Here is a 27987-nt window from a genome sequence, read left to right as displayed (position 1 = left end):
GGGGGCTGGCCCACAGAGACAGGGAGAAACAAGACAGCCAGAGAGACTTCCAAAAAAAAAAAAATTACATGTATAATCCACACCCATGATATGGAGTTGAAATAAAACAAAATAAAAAGAGATTATTGAGTCCTGTGAACGCAACAAATTATCCACCTCGAAGTGCTTTAGTCCTAACCCACCGTAGTGGCTGGCTTTTCTGATGAGGAATAAGACTTAATGGATCAGCATATTCCCAAAAGGGCCTTTAAAATACCCCATATATGCAGGTTTGCTACAAACACTCCATTAACCCCCTTTAAAAGTTCTGGCTCTACTGACTTTTTTAAAAGGGCATCCAACCATCCTGAACCACAAAGCTGACCGAGTAGCAGTAGACATCAGTGATCCATGGCTAAAAGTCCAGAATATGAGGTTAAAACAAAATTACTTAAAAAAAAAAACATTGAATAAGTTCTAAACACTGGGATACAAGAAAAGAACAGACTTCTTGATAGGGAGTGAAAAACTCGTGTCTGAGGCCATACTTAAAAACTGCAGTGTCATTCTTGGTAAACGATGAGTTGCCAGTCTGACATTCCCATGAGGTCTCTGAAGCTGAGCTCTTACAGAGAGCAGGTTACTAGCCATTTCGAACATAAAAAAAATACTTCAAGGATATAATGTCTTGGCAACTGGTGTAGCCTACTGCTGCCTATAGCTTTATGAAACAATTCCTGGTCAATGGTACCAGTGCCAGACTGGCACCTGTCCTTACAAACAAAACACCCTGGGATGATCATATTTGTGGCAGCGTGTAAAAAAATTATGTAGGCAATACAAAGAAGCTGCTATGGTTGAATTCTTTGAAGGTCAAAGGTCATTTTCATTGTTCTTGTCTGTGTGAGGTTTGGGGATTCTTGTACAGTAGCCGCACATTTCTTGGAAGGGAATACAAGTGTTATGTGCAATCAAGTCTTTCTTTGAGGGGCAGAAAAGGGGTAAAAAGGGCTTGGGGTGGAAGAGGGGCCTCACAACACTGTATGATTTAACGGACGCAGATTCCCGCTGCAGGGATCTGTAGGACCACTCTTTAGAAACGAGAGGAAACGAGACTCCTGTTCTCAGCCATAGGGTTGTCAAAATATATCCTTTCATGAGTTGATTATCTTTTTAAATGATGAGAATACAAAGTCTTTTCTTCCCTAAGGTACACACCTGCTTTTCTTTTTCTTTGATTTTTTTTTCTCTTTTTTATTGTCTATTCTTTCAGAGTAGTATCATTGTAAAGGAAACAAGAGGAAGGAATTTTTACAGTGCTGGTGGGGGAGAAAAAAAAAGAGATAAACAAAATGCAGGAGTGTACAGTAAAGTGTGTAGCACAAGAAGCATGGAGGGGTGGGGTCCCTGTGGCAGAAGGCGGTAACTGGGCGGAGCCAGGCGCAGAGGCGGAGTCACGTCAGCCACATTTAGGTGGGAATGATGCCGTCGCTGTTCTGGATGCCCCTCCTCAGCTCCAGCTCCTCCAGCTTCTGCCACAGGTCCTCGCGCTCCTTCTCCTTCTTCTTCTCCCTGAGACAAAGCCGAGACGAGAGAGAGAAGCCACCTCAATAAAGGCCTTTAATCCCGATTCGCTCCCGCAGACATCCCGAGCTGCTCGGTGGCTTACCTCTGACGGTCTGATTTGTACGTCGCGGCGAGTTCGTCGAACAGCGCACTGTTCATCTCCATGAATGCTTTAAGCACGTTGTAGATTAACGCAGATATCGATCTGAATGAGACGAGAGAATCAGATGAGTTCAACAAGAACAAAAAAGTGAAAGTTCTTGGTGAATAAGTAAGCAATCCACAAGCATTCCTACGCACTCAAATGACTTTTAGGCAGGAACTACACTCTGGCCAGTAGAGACCTCCGGCGTGTGTGCACCGTACTCACGGGTTCCAGTGTTCTTTGGAGATCCTGTAGAGACTGGCAAACATGATGGGCAGGATGACGCTGGAGTTCTCCTCTATTAGACTCATAATGTACTCGTTGTTCCAGTAGTACAGAGCTCGTTCAGCCACCTGCAATGGAGAGAAACGACAACAGGACACCCAAGCTTAACACCGATGTTACTAACCTGCTTTTGAACAGAGGACGTACAGTGCTGTGTTCATTGTGAAAAGGTTTGGGTGGACTGTGTGCTCTGGAGCGTCTGTCTGCGAGTATGTATTGCAGACCTGAAAGTGGGGGCTAGATATGCATCTGGAGATTTGCTTGAAGAGTGGCTCCTGGATCTTGACGAACTGTGTGGGTTCAATCACATCCAGGATCTCCTCCAGCTCCCCAAGGAACATAACCTACAGAACGGTGAGGAAAACCTACATCAGCATTCGTTGTAAACCTCAGCCAGTATGAGAGCTTCCAAACAGTGCCCTGAGCTCATTAAAGTTAACTGAAACACAAATACACATCAATAATATTCTCAGGTTAATAAGCAAAGGACAAAACAATATTCATAGCATCAAATTTGCAATTCGCATCAAAATCGTTTCAAACAATACATATGGACATATTAAATAACTTATTTTTGATACAGCTTTAGGCCTATGTAACGAGTCCTCCAGAACAACAAATAAAAATAACAACAAACACACACACACACCTCTTTCTGACTGCAGGTTTTTGGCCAGAACTTCAACAAGCCTCTTATCACCTGAGAATGAACAAAAATCGCACAAATTAGAAAAAGCAGAAAACAGAAAAGTCTGGAGTGGAGACAGGTGTCACTTACAGGTTCTGTGAGCGCTGGGTCTTTCTCTAGGAACTGGACAATACAGTAGGCCAACTGTAAGAGAGATGTGGACAGGTTTGTGCGCTGGTGCGATACATGCAGATGAACTACTGAACTGCTGCGTCTCACATTTCATGCCGCCTGATCGAATCTGTTCAAGCTTACTACAGACAGACTTACAATACTCTGCAAAACTGTATTTTGTGCAGCTGAACAATTCTCTCCATCCACTTTCTACGATGACCTTCAAATGTCACTCGCGTTACATAGCACAGTTGGAAATAAAGCTTGAGGAGTCTGACCTAATTCAAGAGTCTAACTCGCTAACAAGTACAAGCATGCGCACGCCAACACGCCCCAAGCTGACAGGCGCAGGAGGCAGGACGGCGGTACCTGAGCGTGGAAGAGTGACAGACTCCTGGCTGAGTGCAGAGGCAGCAACACTTTCACCAGGAACTGCTTGTGTTCAGCCTTCAGTGGAAGTGCAAAACCATTGATGATGCTGGACGAACGAGGGAAAGCAGAGCAAATAAGTGTGAAAATGGAGTAGCAACCATGAAACATCTCAACGTTTTACGCTACGCGTATTGAACACACAGGCTGGTCAGACACACCTTCCCAAAATCTCTAGTAGTTCAGCCACTCCGTTGAAGTGCTCCGTTTCATACACAAACCTTCCCGCGTGACGGGACAGCGCGGGACAGGACCAGACAGGACAAGTTTTGAAACAAGGGTACAAAACAATGTTAGAAATGCAATACTAAACATCATCTAATCTGCCTTTGAGACCTGCCAACTCCTTTGCCAAAAAGAAGGTCACTCTCTCCTTCCTCACCCGAGAAAAATGTTGTTGATCTGTTTGCGGATAAAGGCCCTGAGGCCCAAGAATTTGCCGTAAATTCTGTGCAGGACGGTCTTGAGGCAATCTCTCTCACGAGGGTCCTCGCTGTCAAACAGCTCTAGCAGCTGAGAACAAATATGACAGGAATCAGCGTGTGCCTCTGTGTGGCCTACATAACCAAGCCCACAGTGTCAATAAATACACTTCAGTATCTCATACATATGAATACTTTATCCACTACAGTCCTGGTTGTAATAGTAATGCCATTTATTCAACTGATACACATCACATTTCACAAAAACAAACTAATAGCGCACGCATACCTGTAGTACAAATTTCTGGTCAATGTATTTTTTGGCAATGCTGGGCTGAAATTCCTGACTCTCCAGGAAACGAATAAAGAACTCATAGACAAGCTGAGGGAAAAACAGGACAGATCAGTTAACATCTCTGCCGCACGGGACTCTGTGGTAGTTTGACCCTAATTAGAAAAAAAATCACATCATAAAATGACAGAAGCGCTGCTGAACTGGGAAACCACGTGACGGCTGGTTTCGGTGAAGTGTGTAGGAGGTGTTAGGGTGTTGGCCAACATTGACGTCGTCTCTGCACCTGTAAGTGCGGCCACGAGGCCTCCAGCGTGGGCTCGTCCTCTTCAGGGTCAAACTCATTGCTGTCACTGGGCGGAAGAGTCCGGAATATGTTACAGGAGACCTGAGAGAGACACAAGAACACCAAGATGATGGCTGCACCAGCGGGCTGAGCCTGAAGCAACTCCAGAATTAATTAGGAATAACTGACAGCGCCCACCATTTTGACGACCTCTGGATAGGTCTGTTCAGTCAGGTAGCCACGGCTGACTGTGACGTAGTCCACCAGCTCGTTGAGGGAGGAGCGCTTGTACTCCTTCATCTTGAGGTCGGACAACGTGTCCATGAAGTCGAACAGCGTGCAGCACTGTTGCAGCTTCTTCAGGAACAGCTCCGGCTGCTCGTGTGCGGAGACGTCTGTGAGCACAGAACGAGCGTCAGAGGAAGAAGGCCAACCCAAAGACACCCACACACAATAGCACACCATGCTGACGTACGCCATGCCTTGGGTCACACCATGCTGAGGTACGCCACGCCTTGGGTCACACCACGCTGACGTACGCCACGCCTTGGGTCACACCACGCTGAGGTACGCCACGCCTTGGGTCACACCACGCTGACGTACGCCACGCCTTGGGTCACACCACGCTGACGTACGCCACGCCTTGGGTCACACCACGCTGACGTACGCCACGCCTTGGGTCATACCACGCTGACGTACGCCACGCCTTGGTCACACCACGCTGACGTACGCCACGCCTTGGTCACACCACACTGACGTACGCCACGCCTTGGTCACACCATGCTGACGTACGCCACGCCTTGGTCATACCATGCTGACGTACGCCACGCCTTGGTCACACCATGCTGACGTACGCCACGCCTTGGTCACATGCATGTTTGACTTTCAGTTTAAGGGGTCAAAATCCTTAAGATTATTTGTCCATCAAGATAGAGAAGCATGTTTTGTTTTATACTGTAGAAAAAAAGCAATGACACTTTGACAAATATTGTGAGTTGAGATGCCTTTGGCAATTTCGCATATCGGTCTCAATAAAGACCGAACAATTTTACTGACACTTCAGCTGCGCAAAATTATCAAAATAATTTTTATTTTTTACTTCTGCTTTACTAAGATTTAAAAGCAGCTTTGGAAGCAGCAATGTTGACAGTCTTTACTGTGTGAAAAACCTTTCAACAGCACTGATGACGATTGCATGCATGGCTGATGCTAGCAGACATGGTGTCTGAATGCGATCCACCTTTCAGCAGAGGGAGCTGCACCAGCTCGATGGGTTTGTCCTGAGATCGGAACTGAGACGAGCTCTGAGCTCGTTTCTGCTTGGCTTTTCGGACCGACTTTCTGGAGAAGCCGTCCATCTTGTCTACAGCCGGGGGTGAGGTGGCCGCAGAAGACATGGTCCTGAAACAGACAACGCAAGAAATGGGGAGGATGAAAGAGGGTGCCGTTATTACCATGTGCATGTCAAGCGATCAAAGACACTGATGAAAGATGACGAAGCTGCCACTGGATCAAAGAGCCTACTGTTCTAGCACGCCACTAATGGCCTCCACCTCAAACAGTAAGGGAGAGGTCAGAAAGAAGAAGACCTGCGCAATGGAGGTCAAAACATTGGCAGAGCTTCTACGGTGTCTGAAAGAGTTGCGAAAACAGATACAAGCAGATACCTCTGGTGAAGGAGAACCTATCAAACAGGAATGAAAGGAGCGCATATTCCATGAATCGCATGTTTAAACTCACGTCCCACATCACTGAAGAAAATCAAAGACACAACGTTCAATACAGTTTCATAATATTTTAATAAAATCTGGTTGGTCTACAGGAGAAGTTAAGGTTAATACAACCACAGATCACAGATTCTTCTGCCAGGAACTAAATGGCAAATAAGATTACATCCATTTTCACCAGCTAAGAGAAAAACAGCCCTTTGGTACTAACAGAAAAATTTTGTGCTAGCAGCCTCATCATAGCCTGAAACTGTGTGAAAAACGCCTCGACACCTCACATGATGACCACGAGCAAAGACAGTGACTGGAGCTACACTGCTCTGATAAACAACACCTACTTAAGGGCAGCAAGGCAAGCCAGATGAGGCGTCTGCTGGTTTTCATTCAGACACATAAGAGCTCATTGTATATGCCTCAAGACCACTGGAGGGGGTTACAGAGGTTCTGGCATAGCAGGACATTATTGGACCTTAGATCATTTCTCACAGCTGCAGGCACAACCACAATGGGGAAGGAACTCTGTGTTGTGACATGCTTCAGCCACTGCAGAAGACCAGCACTGGCTAGAACAGTGTGCAGACACTGGAGAAGACCAGCACTGGCTAGAACAGTGTGCAGACACTGGAGAAGACCAGCACTGGCTAGAACAGTGTGCAGACACTGGAGAAGACCAGCACTGGCTAGAACAGTGTGCAGACACTGGAGAAGACCAGCACTGGCTAGAACAGTGTGCTTACACTGGAGAAGACCAGCACTGGCTAGAACAGTGTGCTTACACTGGAGAAGACCAGCACTGGCTAGAACAGTGTGCTTACACTGGAGAAGACCAGCACTGGCTAGAACAGTGTGCTGACAGCATGCTTATAATACCATTATAATTCAATCTCCAGCTGAACACGTGCCACTGTCCTCAGAAACGGTTAACGACATCTTTACTAATGAAAGTGAACAGTCATGCATATTTTTCTTTTCTTGAGCACTTTCACTGGGTGTTAGTAAACAGAAGTCTCTCAGCAGTCATTTAAAACACAAGGCACATGTTATAAATGTACAAACCAGGTTCTAAGTAAAACGTCTGTGTTGAGGCTACAAATGTGTGTCTGACATTTTGGTAGAACAGCAATGCTCATGCTCAATGAATCAAGCAAATAGAAAAGCAAAAGGCCCAGCCAACTTCAAGAAAAGGGGCTAAATGGAAAATGGCATGCTGTGATATTATAGGATCTCTAAGATATTAACAGATGAAGACAGCAGCCCATCACTTAACACAAATGACTTACTGAGTTCTCACCAGTGCCAGTGGTGTCACTGCTGACACAGCAAACCTGCTGTTTTTTGTTTACTTTTTTTTTTTTTTTTTACTTTTTACTTTACAGCAATGTCTTTTTCTGTCAAACATTGTAATGATTTTCTAGCCTGTATTTTTGATAGCACTTTATTCTGTGTTCTGCATCCACAACCTGATCTTGAGGAACAATGATTCAAATGATAAGTTTCCACTAGCAGTGTTATAGTTCTAACTTTACATGGTATGAAAATCTAGTCTAAATATATAGTGGTTTCATATTACCATTGTATAAGTAGAAACTGAATTTAAAACACACACAAGCCTACAATAAAAATAATGATTTATTACAGTTTTTGATCAATTGATCAAACAGCATCTACAGCTGTAATTTGACTTGGGCCACCTTTGATAGTCTATATTTAAATAACAAAAAAATAGATTTGAACGATTGATTGAACATTTGATTGTGGTATATGGTACGGTCACTTGGCTGTGTAAAGTATTGTTCAGGATCATTCGTTTTGATTTAGCCTGGCAATCTTGAAGCCTGTTTATTTTGTGTATTTCAGAGATATTTAGTTTGCTTAGTTTGTTCTGCATTTTGTTTTTCAACTTTATTTGGGGGGGACACTGTGTTCTTCCGTGCATTAACCAGCCATCATGTTTGTCAACATAGCAACTAGGCCTGTGTTGAAAAAATCGATTTTCCGATTCAAAATCGATTCGCATATGATGATCTGATTATCGATTCGTACGTCCAAAGATCGATTTTTAGTGAACTTTTACCACCCGCCTCGTCACTGAATTCACGCAGGCGTGCTCGGTCTAACTAACTGTAAAACGACTTGGCGTCGGACAGTGCCGGTAACGACGATAGTCAAATCGGAAATCTAAAAACAGAAGGACAGTTTATCCAGTGTCAGTGACTATTTAGTTAGTCTGGTCAATGGTTTACCCAGTGTTTTTACAGTTTAAAAAAAGTTTAAAATGTTCTTGTAACGTTGGGCGCAAGGCGATGGACGAGACAGAATCCTTTCCACTTTCCAAATCGTTACGTTTAATACATTTACCAAAGCGCAGACAGCGCACATAAAACACGTTTACATAGAACGTGTGACTCAAACAACGACGAGCACAGGACGCTGCGCGAGCGCAAATTAAATAGACAAACCACATCAACCCCACGTGATTACGAGACGAGCCACAGGTGAGGACTATCACAAGACGCACCTGCACCCACGGAGATACACCGACGTAGACGATTAGACGCAGACGACGTTAACATGCCCAAAACGGAGGGGTCGGGGACCATAACGTGAGAGTTCTGTTCTTATATTCTCACTTTAAAGAAAAATACACGTTTACATTTTATACCTTCAGTGTGAGCACTTTTAAAATAAAAATGCATTTGGTAGCAACAGCTTATGGGTGAATTATTTCAATCATAATAATAATGCACTGGTTAGTGTCCCAGTAGGAGCCCACTGTTGCAGATATAGACACCTCAAAGATGTCCTCTGTTTATTGTCCTGGATTACCTTTCTTGAAGGTAGATTTATGATGACCCTTTTCACCAGTCTTCCAGCCATCAGTAACTACGAACTACCAGTACCTTTTTGCTGATTAATAACGATATAATACTAGTTTTAACATGTTGCTTCTGTACACAGTCAGGAAACAGCTCAAATACATTTTTAATAACACTAAACCCCGAATTGGATCGAATCGATTAAATCGGATTGAATCGAAAAAAATCGATTCTTAATCTTCAGAATCGGATCGATTCTTGGAATTTGAATCAATACCCAGCCCTAATAGCAACACAACCTTGATCACTCAGCCAAGGGTCTCCCATGTGGTGTGTGTCCCTGTGTGGAGCAGTGAAGATGGGGTCATGACCTTCCCAGAGCATGACTAATGTGGGTCCCCCAACAACCCTAGTTAGTTCTCCATTAAGGAATGACTCAAGCGGTCAAGAAGAGCTGCAGGTTCACTCTACAGAAGAATGTGTCTAGGCGCTAAGGCATTGTTCCTGGGGCTCCCCGTGGTCTCCTTAACGTTGTTAGTGGGGAGAGCACGCTGATACGGTTAGCAGTGGGAGAAGGTACCAGAACACTAAGCCGAAATGACAAAGCACCTGCGGTCATAGTGCAGTGCACCAGACTTCAGATTGAGAAAGATGCATTACTAGGAGTATTTAATGGTTAACCTTGACACTAAAAACAGAGTATAGGTGTGGAAACGTTTCTGTTAACCTTCCATTTCTATTGTTTCCATTAACCATCAAAAACAGCTAATTTCATTAGCTAAGTACATATAAAGTTGTATTTTGTAAGACAAAAACTGCTCCTACACTCTCCAAATGGCTGTTCCTCATTTACTCCTTTATAAGATCTGATAAGCCATCGTCATTGCCAATAAATTGCTATGTGAAATGAGAATACCTGACAGGAAGTCACAGGCTGACAAAACTAATGCTAACTAAAGGTCGTAAATTCAGCCATAAACCTAGTGGACTTGGGAAGCAATCACAGCCCCACCTAGGGAACTCAAACGTGATCTAAGAATCTTCATTTCATCAATACTGGATAACCAGCAATTACATACAAGGCCATTTGATACTTACAAAGAATACATTAAATATTTAACACTGTATTACCGTATATTAGAACATTATTGTATTATTTTAACATATATTAAGTAAAAGCACAAGAAATATATTTCTTTACATATTATAATATGCCACAAATATGATCTAGGGCCTGTATCCTAGGTCCAGAGAAAATCTAAAACCAGACTACGAAGAAAACAAATCCCTGGTGATTTATCATAAGGAATTTAGTCCAACACCAGGCTTAATCCATGCCTGGGAAACTACATCTAGTGTACAGAGCCACAGTAGTTTGAGGTCAAGGGTCCATTTGTTAAAACATGATAACTCTAAAACAGTCCTCAGGTTTAGCTAATGTGGACATATAAGGAGAGATCGGACTAAGAGACAGCAGCGTCCCCATTACTTCCACATTTTACACAATCCTATTTTCTTCCACTGTCTGGTTATCACTTGTTGCAGCATTTATTCATTCATTTGTAACTTATAAAGTATACAAAACCTGGCAAACAAACGAAACCTGCTTTAATTACTTCTCATTCTAAATATTTTGCTAAACTGTATTTCATGTATCAATCCAGTTCAACAGATCAACACTTAAGCATTTAGTCAAGTCAAGGACTGTTTGAGCTGTGCCAGAAAAACTGCCCTAGAGCAATAAATTAGTCTGGAGCCTGAAGCAGAAAGAGATAAAAGGATGTAACAAAGCCTAGGCAACACATCCTGTATGACAAAGCAGGAATCACATATTAAATATGTCATACGGCCATGTGTTTGCATACACATTCTGTTTATCTGCTAATAAGGAGTTATTTAATAAGTGCAAGAATATACATCCAACAAAAACCCAGATAAGCAAAAAAGAGATTGAGGAGTGTGTTTTTTTCTGCCCGAGAGCTCACCCATGAACGACCCTCTCCACTTTTTAACAAAATGTTTAAACAAGAACACCGACATCCTGGCTTGTTGTTATGCAGCACAACAGATGGACTTGCTTAGCCAGCATATAAGAAAAACGTAAATAACACTTTATTACACGATATGAACACATTGTATGATTTGGACTGAATCGTTTTGACATTTTCTAGACAGAAAACATTTTGTGGTTGCAACCACTGGCAGCAGCCAATCAGCAACAAAAAGGTTTAAAAACACCAAGTGTTAACAGTGAAAGAAGCAAGGTCCACTTCACACAGTTCTGTAACTATTTTAATTTCCCTAACCAATTCCAAGTTACACATTTAAACAGTCTAACTACACTTTGAATGGAGCACCAAATTGTACCTTTACATGAAAAACAACCCATGTATCACAATAATTCACCCCGAATATGACCTCATTAGGTCTAGGTGTAGTCTAGCGCTGCCTATTATAACCACAAATGCATTTCCTACAAAGGCAGGTCTGACACAATCAACGCAAGTCATGCCAAAAACCAGGGGGTCGATGAATATGCCTGAATAGTCTCAACAGTCCATGTAACACATGACCAAGCGTAAAACAAAAACAGGTGTGGAGGCTGCATTCCCGAGAGCCTGTAAGACAAGGCTTACAAAGAGAATACAGATTTGCTGATGCATTGTTTATAATGAACACAAAGCCAAATGCAAGTAAAACAAGAATGAGAAATAAAGACTAATCTGTAACAAATTATTCTCTACTCTGCATTCCTGCTTATGAAACTGCAAACTGGTAAAAAGAGGTGCACAGATATCTTTTCAGCTTTGATGCCGATTCCAGATGGCAAATGTTAAATGTCCAAGCATGTAGGTCTACAATCCCTCCTTACATACGGATGTGAGGGGCCAGGCATCTACCTTGTCCTCCCAAAACAACTATTCTTAAGCTATACATGGCTGAACATTTTCTTTATGATATATAATTTCATCAGATTCTACAGACTGGTGTTGTATGACCAAAAAACACATTAGTGACCGTTAAGTGCCAGTATTAGGATGGTCATGGATGCTGCTGATATTGGTTATAGAAAAGCATTAGATACGTCACTGTACTGCTTACTGCCACATATTGCACAGATCCAAAGCCAAAACATTAAACTGATCCAAATTACTACAAACAAACGCACAGAAACACAAAGCGACTAGTAGCTCAGTGTTCCAACATCCACAAGTGGTAACTGCTGTCACAACAAGAGATCAACAAGGCACCAGATGAATGCTGTGAGACGTGGGAGCCAGGATGTCAGGTGAGAGGGGAGATGTCGATCATCTCTACACATCAAACCTGGGAACGAAGACCACAATTTAACACCAGAGCTCGTGACCTGGGATTGAACACCATAGCTAAGCTGGACACCGGTTGTAGCGGAGTACCGCTACAAGACAAAGTGTAGTACCTCAGAGGCTGCTAGAACATGTGAACACAGCATTATGGATAACCACTACTGTCACCATCACGGAGACCAACCAGCTGATATACACTACAACAGTTGGATTAGAAATGCTTGGCTATGAGATGAAAATCATGGGGCAGTATCCTCTATGGTTGAAGGAGGTTGAAGGCCAAGATAAGGACATTGCAGAGAGAAGTTCGCCAGCTATGAGAACTGCAGAAAGGTGTTATGAAAGCACCTGAGAAGTACAACGAGCTGCCCATATCCGAGTCCTTAGAGACCACTTGAAGTACACAAAAAGCCAGAAGAATAAACAGGATGTTCTCCCATGAGCCATCCAAAGCGAACTCTCAGCGGCAAGGTAACAGCATGAGAACAAGCCTACAAAAGATGGAGACTGAACAATACTGGAAAAACATATGGGACAAAGAGGCATTACACAACAACAATGCACAGTGGTTTTTGAACCTGAGAGCAAACCACAGTAACCTGCCTGAACCAGGTCTAGTAACCATCATGCTAGCAGATGTCTAACTATGAAGAGCTGGACAGCTCCAGGCCCGACATGGTCCATGCCTCCTGGGAGAAGAAGCTACCTGCACTCTGTAAATGACTGGCAGCACAAACGAACCAGCAGCTGATGGATGTAACATCAACAGGATTCATCAAACACTCGGTGGGACTTTGGAAGACAACTTCAGACCAACAGCAAAAGTCACAATCAAGTGTAGGATTTACCAAGATGATGCCCTGGCCCCATAACAAAATTGATAAGTGTGGTCAGATGGCTACAATGAGAGGGAAGGTAGTTAACTGATGGGATCAACAATACCAGAAGCTAACAAACAAATGCTGAGGGCAGCTACAAGTACCTTGCAATCCCACAGGCAAATAGGAATCATGAAGAGGCCACAAGGAAAGCAGCTACAGTCACCTAAAAAGACTGAGGGAAATCCTGAGAACAAAATCCAGAACAAAATCAGCAGCTACACTCTACCAGACACCAGATACCCCACTGGCATAATAAGATGGCCATAACAGGCTAGAAAAGATGTGGAAGATGTAAGGCAACAGTGGTTCCTGTGGTAATCAGAGCACTAGAGACTATAACCCACAAACTGGGAGAGTGGCTCCAGCAGATCCCAGGAGCAACATCCGAGATCTCCATCCAGAAGAGTGCAGTTCTGGGAACACCCAAGATACTACACCAGACCCTCTAGCAGTACCCCCAGACTTAGAGGTGTGTGTGTGTGTGTGTAAGGGGGGTAATATATATATATATATATATATATATATATATATATATATATATATATACATACACACACACACACGAATGAGAGAGAGAGGTTTCCAGGGAAAGGGACGTTTCAGAGGGCCATCAGCAATTTCATACAAACTACTGGAAAAACACGTGTACTGCATTTTGAACAAAATATTTAGAAAACCAATACTAGCCATTATGAGTGTTATAGTAATGTGTTGGTAATGATATGAGACTGATCTTTGCTTTGTGATATTTGTTATTTTAATCTTTTGTAGCAGATAGCACTCCACTGAACATCTCACTCTCACACGTTAGATAAGGGTGCCATCAAGTCCTGTTTTAGCTGAAAGCTTTAGGGCAGCGGCTCACGACGTCAGCCACAGGGAACCCAGAGCAACACAACTGACTGATTGAAGTAAATTCAATTCAACAACGCCTTACGAGTCAAGTGAATTTAGAAGTAATAGAAGTGAAGCACTGAGACTGAAATCCAACACTTCAGGGTGACTGTAGAAAGCTTAAATGTGGTGTGTGTGATTCACGACGCAGCTATGACAATATCACTGTTACAACCACCTAGTTGGACATTTAACTCAAACACTGGTCAAAGTTGTAGCCACCTCTGTTAAATCTCTCGACAACATCATCATATAAGAAATAAAAAACGAAACTTGGACTATGGAAAATAAATACGCGTTGAATGAATGCAGACAGCCACCAGGAGATGTCGGATAGCTTGTGTGCGATTTCCTTCATTTTATCGCAGCATCTTTTACCGGGACGTCGCGTCCCGTGTGGCGCTGGCGAACCCAGCCAGTCCTCGTAACCGAGCGGGGGGTTAGCGAGCTAGCGGTGTCCGTGTTCACACACACACACACAGCAAATATTTAACACGTTGTGAAAAAAAAGATTCAAAAGCAGAATATTTACCTCAACGGTCCGCTGTCCACTCCAGTGGACACCAAAGACACAAACGAGCGGGACGAGGGTGTCGCCGCCGCGTACGTTAGCCAGCTAGCTAACCCGAGGCTCGCCTGGCACGCTAAACCCAGAAGCTACCGCGCTAGCCGCCTAGCCGTTAAACACCCGGAGTCAGCAGCCCGACATCAACGGCCGTTTAGAACCGGGCCGGACGATTTGAACGTCAACAGAGCACACAGGGGGTCCCGCACGTCCTCGCTAGGGCGAACTGGCTGGTTTAGCGAGCGGGCGAACCGACGGAGTGGGTCACCATAGCGGGCGAGCGGGTTAGCCGGACCAGGTTAGCGTGTCGCTAATCCCTTTCGCTGCCGTCCCAGGTTAAACCGACCGGCTACATCCCCCGGTGTTTGGACGGTGGCGTCAGGTTTCACTCCCGGTCTATCTAACGATCACGGGTCTTCGCGTAAAAAAATAGGTCCGTCCTCATAAATGAAACGTTTGCGAGCTACACTGCCAAGTTTTTTTTCCTGTCTCAAAACAGAACACTACAGCTACCGAAAGTGATGGGAGAACTGTTTATTGGATAGGTGGATAACGATTGGTCGTTTCGAACATTTCGATAAAAGCGATTGGGCTAAATTTCTGCCAATCTGTTTTTTTGACTGTGGACACGCCCACAAAGTCAAACGTCGGTGACGTCACGCGGTGTCAGGGTAGGTTGCGAGTCGGGAAGAAGCAGAGCGGAATGGAAATGCCCGTATGGCCAGGAATGTCACTTATGCACATGTCCTATCAGTGGGTACTGAATATCTAGTTTCAAGTTTCCAAACATTCATCGGGCTATAGAAAACTAAAGCAATAAAAATACTATCAGCGATAAACAATTATTGCGCGGCTTCCCATTCTTGAATCTGAGGAATGAATCTCCCTTCAATTACTAAACTCGCGCTTGATACACGTTACATAACATGTTTCACATTAACCGGTGATGGTTAGCACCAGTCATGTCTTAAGTCTATATAATGTCTCGACATTGATTTGCATTTGGAATCATGTGTGAACATTAGATTGTGGTTAAGGCTGATGACTTACCAAGATGACATTTCCTATTTATTTATGCATTTATTTACACCACTGATTACAACGTAACTGCGTTGTTAACAAATACGTGGTACTTGCGTGGGATTCAAGTGGATATACACCGAAGCCTGACATACGGTTTTAGCAATTACTGGAACGAATTACTTATAAAGATTATTGGTTTATGTATTTTGTATGGTGTATTCTGATACTGAGATTCACATAGCGTTCATTATAAAATTAATAAAAACAACAATTACAGGAAGAAACACAAAAGGGTGGGCTCTTTATAAACCTTTACGCACATCACCACTAGATGGCGCTAGTGTTGATCAGTGCACGGTCTCGGGGTTCCTAAAAGGTGCGTTACACACAGCACTATCACGATTTTAACTTGTACGTGGCGATAGAAATAGCTGACGAAACAAATTGTAAAAGTCAGTCAAGGCAACTTTTCATGCCACATTTGTGGATCATAGGTCGATCACAAGGCTATCGTAATTGGCTTACTGCGTTCTGTAATCAATCATCATCCAAATTATGTGTAAATAATGCATGTCACGAAACATAAGGCGGATCTCAGTGTACAGGGGGGGGCGATTATTGTTTAGCAGTATTTTATGTGCACTTCATTTTTTGCATTGAGACGGAACGTTCATCCTAAAAAAATAAAATCCAGTAGAAAAAACGTGTGAAACAGGACGTGAAGATAATTACAATTTTTATAAGTAGTCGTGCAGGCATACAGTCACCATTAACGCTACAATGTTACTAATAAAGATTAGTTTCATGTCTCTTTTACTGAAGACAAAACATTATAAAGACAAAAACTGAAAAATCTGTTTGCCAATGGAAGCCATTGGAATAGGATTTTAACTATCGTGTTCTATAAAGAGCACAAGCGCAAGTAACATAAGGTTTTTATTCACCATTGCTACATAAACACCGTAAGATGACTGAATAGAATCAGAGAAACTCGCAAAAAATAACATAATGAAACTGTTCAAATGAAATAACAACTAACATATGCTTGTGTGACAACAATTCATTGCTCTGTGCACTGGGTACTATATGCAGACTAATGTATATGCTTCTTATTTGTTACATCACAAAATGAGAGAAAAATATGAATTAAGAACTGGTTAAGACCTTAATCATGCAAACTATTTGAGGACACATAAAAAACCAAAAAGGACACTTTACTAATTTACTGGTCCCCCTCTTGTTCTTAACATTTGTTCACTCCTTGTCCATATCTGTGCCGTTCCCCCACAACACTGCGTTGTTAAGATCATTTTAAATGATCTTGTGTAAATTGAGCATTCGCTGTGACTCTCTGTTGAGCTGTGAATGGAAACCCAGATGAGCAGAGATGGAAGCTAACATTCATGTGTATATTGAACTGGTCTATGATATAACCAAATTAAAATTATGTGCAAGAATTAACAGTATACAGTATTTGACATGGGAACTCATGGTGAACCCATTAAAGAGAGCTGTTACACATTTAACCATTCAGAATGCAGCTGGTTGGCAGGTGTAGCTGTTCATGCAAGTACTTTTTCCAAGCTGTAATTGATTTAAATGTAGTCAGTGTGATACATGAATATACTGAAGTGCAATATTAGTCTTAATACATAAAAATAACATTAAAAATAATAAACAAATGAATTGTGCAATAAAAACGTATTTTACATTGTGACAATTTCATGAGTTAATTTCATTATATTTGAAATATTTCAAATAGTCTTCACTAATGAGTTCAATACACTAGTCATGGCCTTGTTTTTCTGACACAGAGACACACTTGAACATCAGAAAGAATTGATTAGCTTCTTAGTCTCACATGACTGGTCAGAAATCAATTGTTAAATAGCTAGCCACTAGACAGGTGTACAGTTACTAATGAGAATGCACACAGGAAAACACAAGTAGACACTCAACACTGTCTTTATCTTGGCCTAATTTACACAGGCAATAATGTTTTCAGTGTTCTCTGAGCCTGCAGATTCCTATATGCAGGTTAGGATTAAGACTGTTATTTAAAAACACAAGGAGTGTTACAGCTTTTTATGAATCCTCTAGAGTGTGTAACAGCTGACTGTTTTGGATCAAACTGGGGGTCTTTATACTAGAGAGACATAGAGAAAGGGAGAGAATATTGTCACTCTTATTAACAACAGTGCAAATTAAAAGCAGCGTGTTTATTAGCCACCAAAGATCAGTTATGGCTTAGGTGTAGAAACATATTATGGTGCTAAAGTCCGACCAACATACAGAGAGTAATGATTAAATGGTTCATGGAAGTGGCATAAGGTATTATGATAAAAGGAAGGTCCAGAGTCAGTGTCCTAACCTGGAGGTTTACAGAGATCTGACCATGATAACACAAACACATTTAACAACCTATTCATAGTCCATGAAGATTTCTAACACATACTAATGCGCAGACTGAGTATGCAAGGTGTCTTACAAGTCTTAAATGTATTTTGCTCCGACACATTAATACTTCAGCACAAACACTTGCACATCTAAGTGCCCGAACTAACACCCCTCGATCACGACCAGGACCGCCCGCTCCAGACGAATGTACACCCTTCCTTCACAGCATGGAGACCCTGTAGTCCAGCTGTCAGGCATCAGGATAGCCTAACAAAGCCATCCACTGACGTGTAGATTCCTTACTTCTGTGCAAACAGGTTTATAAATAGGTTCATTTACATAATGCCCTTCTGGTTTACTTACAAAGGAAATATAGAAATCACAACAAAAAAGCTAATGAATGGTGTAAAAAAAAAAAAAACTAAATATAATCAAGTAAAGTTTTCACTGCTGTGTCTTTGGAGCAACACATATTTCTTGGGTTTGTTTATCAAACCAAAAAATATCTGCCCACCCAAAATGAATGATATCCACAGGAAGTCATGCATGCAGCATCAAGTTCAACAGGAAGAACTCCTCCCTGTATTCACCCCCACTCTCTTTGAAGGACCAGCCAGTATACGACTGCACGGTCAGTCTGGAACACCGAATCGTCACCTCCACATTCGGCTGCTGAGAAGACAACAACGGTCAGGAAGGATCAGGAGATCATGTGAGCGGGGCCTGGAGGGAAACCAGAAGCACTGCCTTTGCACACACAAGCTCACCATGGGAAGAGAAAGCCAGCAATGTGCTTATGCTGGATATAGTGGGAAAGAAGCCAATGTGTAAGAGAGAGGGAATACAATGGTGCAGGATGGGTGTAGGTATGGCCATTCAGAAGAAAGGGTGGAGATCATACAAACAGGATCCCCACACAACATGATCGGCACAAGCTGAATGCTGAGAACAGAGCAGGTCTCCTTGTTCAGAAACACGACGGCATCCAGTTGTCTGCGCCGTTCACAGGTCAAATCCAGGACAGGGATTGCCTTAAGAGGTCAGCTAATAGATCTGTGCACACCATTTGAAATCAGGATATGGAGTAGTGCAAAACACATGCATACCCTAATAATAATGTCATGATCTTGGTAAAACCAACTCTCAAAATTTGAGAATAAAACAATTAATAAAAGCCACCAAGATTTTTTAAAATGTAAAATAGAAAAAGCAAATTTACTAAGAATTAACATACTGTACATACATTAAAAATTATTCAAATGCTTTAGTGGTTTCTTATATTTCTGACACTATATTAGTTATCAGATATTTCCAAAAAATATTTTTGCTCAAACTGGAAAAATCCAGGTCATATTTGGGTAGAGAGCATTGGCAGAGAGCAATGACAATCTGACAGCGCTTTACTGGCTAAGCCAATAGCTGATCGGCTTCTTCAGGATAGGTCCAAACAGCTGAAGAGGAGGGGCACGAGGAAGACGCAGCAGAAAGCCACTGTTCCATAGACTAGGAAGCGGTAGGTCAGCTCAACGCAAGCGTTCTGTCGGGCTTTGCGCACGTCGTCGGCGGGCACACCGAACAGGCGGCACGCTAACGGGATCGCCACCGCCTTCATGATCGCCCGAGCGGCCAGCAGCACGGCCACGCCCACCAGGAGGCGCAGTAGCGAGCGTCCCAGCAGGCCTGCGCTGAGGGGCGGAGCCCTGAGCGGTAGGGAGGACGCGGGCGGGTCCGGCTGCAGCTCCAGCCAGTGGTTGAGACGGCTGGCCAGCGCTCCACCGGCACCGGTGGCCAGAGCCTGGGCCGTGTCCCCACGCGAGGTGCTCCAGGAGTCCAGCGAGAAGGCCACGAGGGCCAGGCCCATGTGCAGCAGGAGGACGACCAGAGGGGCGGAGCTACTGGACAGGTAGAAGGTGTCGATGGTTTCCAGTACGGGATAGAAGGCAGCCAGGATCAACAAACTGTAGAGGAAGCCCGTGATCACCTCCTGAAACACAGACGTGTAGAAATATGTTCACGCATGCATCCACTCACCCCCAACAGGAACATATAATTAAAGTGCAAATCATAGTGCATTAATGCAATGACACCTACATTCAGACTGCTATCACACTGCTAACTACTTCAGCTGTCGGATGAACGTGTGTGACCAGTGGGCTGATTAAACTGATTATATAGTGTTCCTACTATGAACTGTTCCCTATTCACAGGAAAATAGATCTGTGAGGCCAAAGATGACAAACAGCAGGGGAGCAACATTAACATTAGCGCTGGTTGCAGGAAGCCCCTCAGTGAGAGGGTGCAGTAGCTATGACAACAGAGCATGACTGCGTTGTCGCACAGTCATGCTCCAACCTAAAAACACCAATCAGACCGAAGCGGTCCTAGCAAAGTCTGAGAGATTTGGCTCCGTGTATGAGAGACAAATGCCAGAGGAGCCCCGCTCTTTTCTCCTTTCATCCCTCGCTTCTTTTCATCCTCATTATCCCCCTCTTATTGACAATAACAACAATAAGTCAGTGCCAAACCCCAGCGAAAGCACTGCGTGATGCTCAAGCACTTTCCCTAAATTAGATCCACCTTAAAAGTGATTTTTCTTGCTTACTCCATTCTGGAGAAGACAGAGTAGCTGGCACTGTACTGCTGCGAACTCCAGGCGCTAACCCTGAGGACACCAGACCGAGACGGATCTGTTACGGAGGACAGTTTTCTCCCAGGCAGCTTCTGGGATTGTAGTGCCAAACTAGTTCATGCGAAAAACAGTGCCGTACGAGCCCATTGCTCCCCGCTCTGAGCCGGGAGCACAAGAGGAACGTAAACTTTGCTCCAAGCGGTTCCTGAGAGGGAATTATCTGCCTTTCATACCAGCTTCCTGTTTTGGGCTTTCTCGAGGCGATCCGGTTTTCCTCTGTACGTGAACCGTGGTTCTCCCCTTCCAGTGCTGCTGTGTTGTTTTTGTCTCATTCTAAACCATCACCCCTCATCTCCGCCATCACCCCTCATCTCCGCCATCACCCCTCATCTCCGCCATCACCCCTCATTCTAAACCATCACCCCTCATTCTAAACCATCACCCCTCATTCTAAACCATCACCCCTCATCTCCGCCATCACCCCTCATCTCCGCCATCACCCCTCATCTCCGCCATCACCCCTCATCTCCGCCATCACCCCTCATCTCCGCCGACTTCAAGTAAAGCGGAGGAGATATTGAACAGGTTGGACACTGTCCTGTTATGATCTGGCGTGATGTGTGTTCAAGGTTGGTGGGAGATTACAGAATGACCTTCAACACTTGAAAAAGTGGGCCATCACGTTCAAACAAGCAATATACACCTGGTGTGGGCAAGAGGGGTAGAATGGGCAGGGCAGGAGGGCAATCGCCTGGAATCTGCCGACACTGTGTGTCTTGTGAACTGTGCTTCAAGTTCAGGCATGAGCAGAAACGGTGACCTCGGCAACACATGGACTGTTTCACTCAATGTGCAGAAATTGACAAAAGAGGGAAACACAGCCCAATGGAGATGGCGTAAGCAGGTCAGCTACAGATAACAGCAGAGCTGGGAGACAGGGCTGAATGCTGATGCTTCACTCTCTCACACAGTGACATCAGAGATAAGGAGTCCAGGACCTTGAAACAAAACACGTTCCAACCACAGCGGTACGGCCACAAGACGCCTCCGGAACCAAATTACATAAATACAGCTACTATCTCCAAGGAGACATTCTAAATAGGGATTCTACTCAGTGGTACAGTCAGTGCATTAATGGACAAATATTTAAATAGTAAATAAATATTTAATTATGTAGAATTAACATCTTGTGACTCAGCGATCACACCTCGCTCATCTGTGGTTTTAACACGTGAATGTGCACATCCACATTCTCCCATATGGGTTTCACACAGAGGTGGCTACAAGATAAGCCACTTATGAGTCAGGTCGTTTATGATTCTGCTGCTTCGCATTTCTCTTGAATGATTTTCTTTGATGAATGAAGTTCTTCATTCTCCCTTGTTTAGACCCCTACAATACTGACAAAACTAGTCTAACACAGCCAACACGACCTACTTAACTAAACAAACTAAGCTCTGAACACCCTAAACAAATATGAGGGAAAAAAAATCAAAAATAAATATGGACCATAGATCATGGGATCATTCTTGAAGAGGGCAAGCCTATTTCTTTGCATGACCTTGTACTAACCAGTACGTAAACAATTACCTGCATGCAAGACGTATGTAGATACGGCAACATTTACATTTCAGACACACTTGTGAACACTTGTTACTTAAGAGTGCTGAATATTTTACTTACCAGGACGGAGTGCATGCCCATATAGACCCTGCTTATGCAGACCAGGAAACTCCAGCATACAGCCACGCTCAGCCCGAACAGGAAGGAGTACTGTGAGACAGAGACCAACGGCAAAGGGGAGACACCAGTGTGGATATATCTTAATAGATAATAAACCATGGCACCATTTTCCAAACACTCAGGCTAATCTAAATTCACTTGAGGATTACAATTCTGCCCTGTTTACACTGTTGTGGCAGATAAGGGACCACTGGGGTGCAAAGTAAACACATTTCGCATTTACGTCTATATTCACATGCAGCTTGGGATAGACGTTTGCATTGTGTGAATCACATCAAAACTGCTTGAATAGCATCATTTTAAGAGGAAGCAAAAGCCAAGTAAGACCTTCACATGGCAGTGATGGGGTCAGAACTACATATCAAACCACTCCTCCAAAAGACTGTAGTAAGGTGGTAATGAATACACTGTAATGATAAGGGTGCTCTCAGGAATCCGGGCACACACTAGTATGAAAGTCTAGCATGATAGAGAAAAGACAGGATGTCCAGTTGCTTATAACAAACGCAGATGTGGAGAAAAATTCTCAGTAATGGCACATCTGGAAAAATGACGCACAAAAACATGCCCGGATATCACATTATTCCATCTGCAGTTCTGCTAGACGATAGTTTACCTAATGGCTTCCCAGCCTGGCTTGTGTCCTGACCTGACCATCCCACTCCCTACCAAAGCCTGGCCATCTCATTCTGCCTCCACATACATCAAGGGCACAACGTAGTGGTAATATCTATGCAATTACTTAGAACATGTTCCAAGTTCATGAGCACCTTAGTTTTACAGCACAAAGATGACCAGTTACGACAAAACAAAGTCTGAGTCTTACCAGACAGGCCAAGACTGAAAGATTTTGCCGTGCGGATTAATGAAAGCTTTGCCCACACTGTGGTCTGAAGCTGTTGTGTCAGTGTGCAAACGATGCCCTCACGAGCCCTCACACCCACTGGCAGTATGAAAGCACTGACTCACACCACCATTAACGCTCCTGTTTTGGATCTCCAGTAAACAGGGCTGGTGGAATCACTCTCTTTTGCTTTCCTAAGCATCATATGCTCCTGCAGGCCAGGAAGCGGTGTCATGTGTTATCTACACCGTTCCTAAAAGGAACATCACTTAGAAGTTGACTTGCGATCTGTCAGAAATGCTAAGGTCAAATTAGTGTAGATGTGAATGTCAGCGTGTCTTAAGAGAAGGTGCTGGGCCGTGGGCGACAGGTGTTGATTGAGATCTGAAGATGGGTGGCACAAATCAGCTGCTCTGCGTCACTATCTGCTCCACCCAAAACGCTGGCATGCAGCATCACCATGCAGTGAGTCATTTAGATTAGGGTCTCAAGGAATGTTTAAGTCCAAGTTTAAATGCTTCCACCAAACTCTTAAGCTTAAATCATGAAAAAAGGGCTATAAAAATGCAGCTGGCAATGGATACAGAGGAACACAGTGAAACAGTCACCCGGGGACACTGCTCCCGGCTTCCTGCTATTCTTATGCTTTGAGGACTGTGCAAATGACCAAATAAGTCACCACAACACCGTGGACCTCACGCTCCTTTGTGGACTAGAATCAACTGTAATGGAAAGCCAAAGCAAAGTCTGAAAGAGTTCCGTTAGTTTTGACCTCTTGAAGTTTTGAGTTTTGAAGATGAATTTATTTCATCTTCAGTGAAATCACTGAAGGAAGTTGTGCTGCTGTCCTGTGCACGCTCAGTGCGTTTTAGAACATCTGTCAACGTCCGAGGCGAAGATCTCACTCGGATGTTAGAATAAAACTCATTTTAACTTAATTCAAAGGAATAGTGTGGTGCAACACGTTTGTCTCAAGCAAACACATTTACTCATGGAAGAGGAGAGCTCACACAGCTGTGCCCAAGAGATGAGACAGCAAACCTCACTTCCCATCCCTTTAGAACACATCACATCTAGGGACTAAACACTCTGAAGTCGTTACTTATAGCCTAATAGTACCATAGTAGTTGCAAAGATGCCTGCTCATATAATGATGTCGCGGGGAAAAAAGCAGCCCACAGAAGTAATCATTCTGGAGTGCCACAGTGGCACTTTAGTGTAAGTCTAACAAAGAATGTCCTGCAGGAGTGTTTAGATTAGTCAACACTGATTACACTAGGTGTGAGGAACCATCTAACATTAGATATAGGCAATTTTGAATATATATGACATCCGTAACTGTGTAATGACATAGGATGTCAGCCACTGAGGAAACAGGTGAGCAACTGTAGATCTTGAGTTTCCTTTTCAAAAATGCCAAAGGCAGAGTGTAGGGGGTTTCCAGGGAAACGTGTGTGCAGGAGATTCTAAAAGCAGCTGTGGTTTTAGTGGAATATATATATATAGCTTGGTAACTGGCACTCCTGATTCCAACCTATAGCTACCCCAACAACAGACACTACAATCTGATTTATGTGTATACAGATAGGAATTATTTTATCATCTTACTGGTTTTCAGATGTTCCCGTGATGCAAGCCATTAAAATTAAGTAGTCACTCAGCTATGTCACATTAGTTATATAATAACGAACAAAGTCTCTTATATTTCAATACGAATGCAATGCAACATAAAAAGAGACAGATATTATCAAAGTTGTAATTTGACACTAAATGCCATGTAAACCAATGCTGAAGACATCAAGCCCTATGAAGTCATACCTCCCAACGGTTGTAAGTAAGCAGAAAGAGGCAGAAAGGTACAGAGGTTCCAGTCATGGCATGTACAGATGGCATGCTGTATTCAAAATTGTAGAAGACCTCCACTTTGACCACAGGTGGCGAGGCAGGACGTGTCCATCCAATGAGGTCTTTAGTGACCTGGCCAAAAAACAGCACCCAGACCCACACCACTATGACCTGCCGACTAACCCAGGCGTCGACATTCCACATCAGGAATGGGAAGAAAATAATGAAGAACATTTCATTGCCCAGTTCAGTCCCAATAGTGAAGAGGTAAAATAGGAACTTGTTCTCGATGATAAATTCTTGCCCAACATCACCAGTCAATGAGTTTTTACGAAGGGGCTTTACTCGACCCCTTGCATCTCCTCTATCTCCATCACGGTTCCTATTAAGCTCTTTTGATGGACTGCCAGACAGTCCGAGGTTGCTTTTAATTTGACCTGCATCGTCTCTCTCTGATTCGTTAGTACCTGATGCCGCAGTTGAGCCATTGAACAAACCCTGCAAGTTTCCTTTCTGTTCTACACGTTCACTCCTCCTAAGAAAGAGATCCTTCATTCCCAGACCCCCATCTTCAGCAGTGTGGTCACCCCGACGCTCCTTCACGCACGCACCGTTAGGAGAGACCTCTCCTTCATCCCTCTCCGTCCCGGGGGATTTTGGAGCAAACGTCCCTCTCACGCCGCAAAGTTGCTGAAATTTGGCGACAACGGAAGGGTCTTGTAAATATCTACAAAGGCAGACGAACCGCTCGATCCCAGCACTCGCCATTATTAAGAGCGGGGTGGTTTTGAGTGAGTAGAGCCCTAGTCCCGCACACTGACACGGCGCGACTGGCGCTTCCGTCCACACACACTAAACGGAAACATGGGTGACTGGCTACGCTGCTAGCCACGCCGCTAGCATGCTAGGCTAATGAAATCCGGGAAGCACGCTAGCAAATTTGTGAGAAAATTATACTCCTCTCTCCATTGTCCCACTGTTCAAATGTAGCCACTGTTCGGTTTAAAAATATATATCGTCTGCTCAAAAAGCTTATTTAATGTCAGAAGGGGTACGGCCACCGTAGATGACTAGCTAGCAGGTGGGGAATTGAGCCTCTTTGAGCTAAGCTAGGTAGCGCGTGCAGGCACGCGCACTAGGGATGACGTATTACCTGTGACGTATGAGTGGAGCCCAGACGCTGATGCGGAATACAACTGGGGATCCCAGTGTATACCGTGTCTCTATTTAAAATCATCAGCCAACCAGTTATTATTGTTATATAAACTCCGACAGGGTGATCAGGACCCCTTCGCAAGACGAACAGAATCCCTCATAATACACGGTTGTTTTGTATACCGAAAACATCAATTGACACAAAATTATGGATTTTAACTTATTTTATGTAGTAGGTAATAAATCTAAGATTAAAAGGTCTACCACACACGTAAATGTTGAATATTCCCAGTCCAACTCTAGCTCTCGCTCTCTTTCTACCTCTCTCTCTCTCACACACACACACACACACCATGAGATGAACATTTTAAAATCCACACAAATTCACACACATACGTACGTGAAAACATAACCAATATATTCGTCATTAAGAGGACGACTAGAGCTAATTTATTTATGCGTGACTCAAATTATTAAAGGCCCCACACAGCATTTTCCTGCATACGTCAATGTCACATTTGCAGGAAGTATGTAATAATGTTCAGATTTTGCTTCAGTTAAACATTTACCACTTGTCTTTCACCACTTCAGGTTCAGACAAGTAAAGCGTTGATGTAATTCGATGTCCACTTGAGCACTTTAAACCTACAAAGACTTTAAATGCTGCCATCTTGTGGACATTATATTTATAGCTAAATATCTAACGTGGCATTGTTCTAGATTACATAGAATTATTTAATCTTGTCTGCAAATGGCAGGTGTACTCAGAATATCATTACAATTAAGAAAAGCAACCTGTTCTGAAACACCTCTGAGGTTGTTTAATTCAGTTGTTTTCTTTTGTAGAAAAAAAGCAGATCACAGAGATGACAAAAAACTAAAGGCATTTCAAATGGCAAATTTATGGCTTTAAGTAACACTAAAAGAAATCAAGAAAAATAATTGTGGTAGCCATTTTTTTGCCTAATTTTTGCCAGGGGTTGTATTCCTGTCAGATCAAGTTACTATTTTGCTGAAGACATTTAAAGTGCAGCAGAAGTTGCTGGTGCTGTTCTAGACATTTGGCATACTCAGTCTAACCTACATGCTATGAGAAGCACAGACAAAGCTCTCTGCCCTTATGTACATTATGCTCATAACGTGTGAGTAGAACAAGCTCGATCACGCCTGCAGCCTACACCCTTCCATTTCAGCTAGTCTCTCTCAACATCTGCTCTCAGAACTCTAAGGATAAGAACCCTAGTGCCACACCAGTCTACAGCTTCTTTCTCCATGACAGTCTTCCTAAACAAAGACCCCCAACCCTGACCCCCACCACATGTGTACTCATTCAGAACTTTACTGCGCACACCCACACTAGATTTGGTTGGGGGTGGAGAAACTAGTTTTACCCCCCCCCCCCCCCCCCCCCCCCCCCCCCCAAAAAAAAAGAGTATCTGAAAGTATCTTATAAATAAAACTTTTTATTGAAAAAACATTTACAACGCGTTTCATGACTAACAATGTCCTGGCCTCCGGGATCTTCAAGCCAAATGTAGTTTAAAAAAAAATAAATAAATTAAAAAAAATAAATAAATAAATAAACACTACACGCATTCAAGCAGTGTCTTTATTATAGGCTGTTCTGGTGTACTAGGACATCTCTCCCTCCTTTCTGGGGCTTTCCAGCTGCACCCTCTTACATACCGCATAAGCCCCCACAACCCTTGTACGCTCAGGAAAAGTGCCATCATTCACACCCATCCTCCCACACAAACTAGAAAGGTGAGCAGTAAACTAAACACTTTGAAGCATGCAGACACCTCCAAAGACATTGCTCAATGAAAACACCAATTTATATGTAGCGTCTCCAAAACCGCATGCAAATGACTTGTGGATATTGTTGCAGTCAACCTGATTAGTTTAGGAGTCAGAATAATTTCTAGTTGGTGTATGG

At 43.4% G+C, this 27987-nt stretch overlaps 2 protein-coding genes across 2 annotated transcripts; both read right to left on the bottom strand.

The window, feature by feature from the left end:
* Positions 1–5: 5 nt before the first annotated feature.
* Positions 6–14937, bottom strand: ppp2r5ea (protein phosphatase 2, regulatory subunit B', epsilon isoform a). The gene is made up of 14 exons (XM_077016900.1): positions 14383–14937; positions 5447–5607; positions 4405–4601; positions 4207–4308; positions 3918–4010; positions 3589–3719; positions 3368–3427; positions 3147–3255; positions 2754–2807; positions 2625–2675; positions 2200–2319; positions 1916–2043; positions 1649–1750; positions 6–1551 (listed from the first exon to the last, which is right to left on the bottom strand). Exons 2-14 carry the CDS (start codon positions 5601–5603, stop codon positions 1449–1451), a joined length of 1407 nt encoding a protein of 468 aa, XP_076873015.1. The 5' UTR covers positions 5604–5607; positions 14383–14937; the 3' UTR covers positions 6–1448.
* A 1424-nt stretch (positions 14938–16361) lies between these two features.
* Positions 16362–26031, bottom strand: sgpp1a (sphingosine-1-phosphate phosphatase 1a). The gene is made up of 3 exons (XM_077016899.1): positions 24870–26031; positions 22148–22237; positions 16362–19819 (listed from the first exon to the last, which is right to left on the bottom strand). Exons 1-3 carry the CDS (start codon positions 25662–25664, stop codon positions 19268–19270), a joined length of 1437 nt encoding a protein of 478 aa, XP_076873014.1. The 5' UTR covers positions 25665–26031; the 3' UTR covers positions 16362–19267.
* Between the last annotated feature and the right edge of the window lie 1956 nt (positions 26032–27987).

The sequence above is a fragment of the Brachyhypopomus gauderio genome, chromosome 9, assembly GCF_052324685.1.
Source record: "Brachyhypopomus gauderio isolate BG-103 chromosome 9, BGAUD_0.2, whole genome shotgun sequence".
In the NCBI taxonomy this organism is placed as follows: domain Eukaryota; kingdom Metazoa; phylum Chordata; class Actinopteri; order Gymnotiformes; family Hypopomidae; genus Brachyhypopomus; species Brachyhypopomus gauderio.
This window is presented reverse-complemented; position numbering and strand designations above follow the sequence as displayed.

Bases quoted from the DNA above. Each gene is read 5' to 3' on its own strand.
- sgpp1a (XM_077016899.1), bottom strand. From the start codon at position 25,664: ATGGCGAGTGCTGGGATCGAGCGGTTCGTCTGCCTTTGTAGATATTTA. The intron at 22,238-24,869 runs GTATGACTTCAT...TCTGTCTCACAG, and splicing joins TTACTTACAACCGTTGGGAG to TACTCCTTCCTGTTCGGGCT. The intron at 19,820-22,147 runs GTAAGTAAAATA...TCTGTGTTTCAG, and splicing joins TGGGCATGCACTCCGTCCTG to GAGGTGATCACGGGCTTCCT.
- ppp2r5ea (XM_077016900.1), bottom strand. From the start codon at position 5,603: ATGTCTTCTGCGGCCACCTCACCCCCGGCTGTAGACAAGATGGACGGC. The intron at 3,720-3,917 runs GTATGCGTGCGC...ATTTGTTCTCAG, and splicing joins ACCAGAAATTTGTACTACAG to CTGCTAGAGCTGTTTGACAG. The intron at 2,320-2,624 runs GTGTGTGTGTGT...ACCGTTCTGTAG, and splicing joins AAACCTGCAGTCAGAAAGAG to GTTATGTTCCTTGGGGAGCT.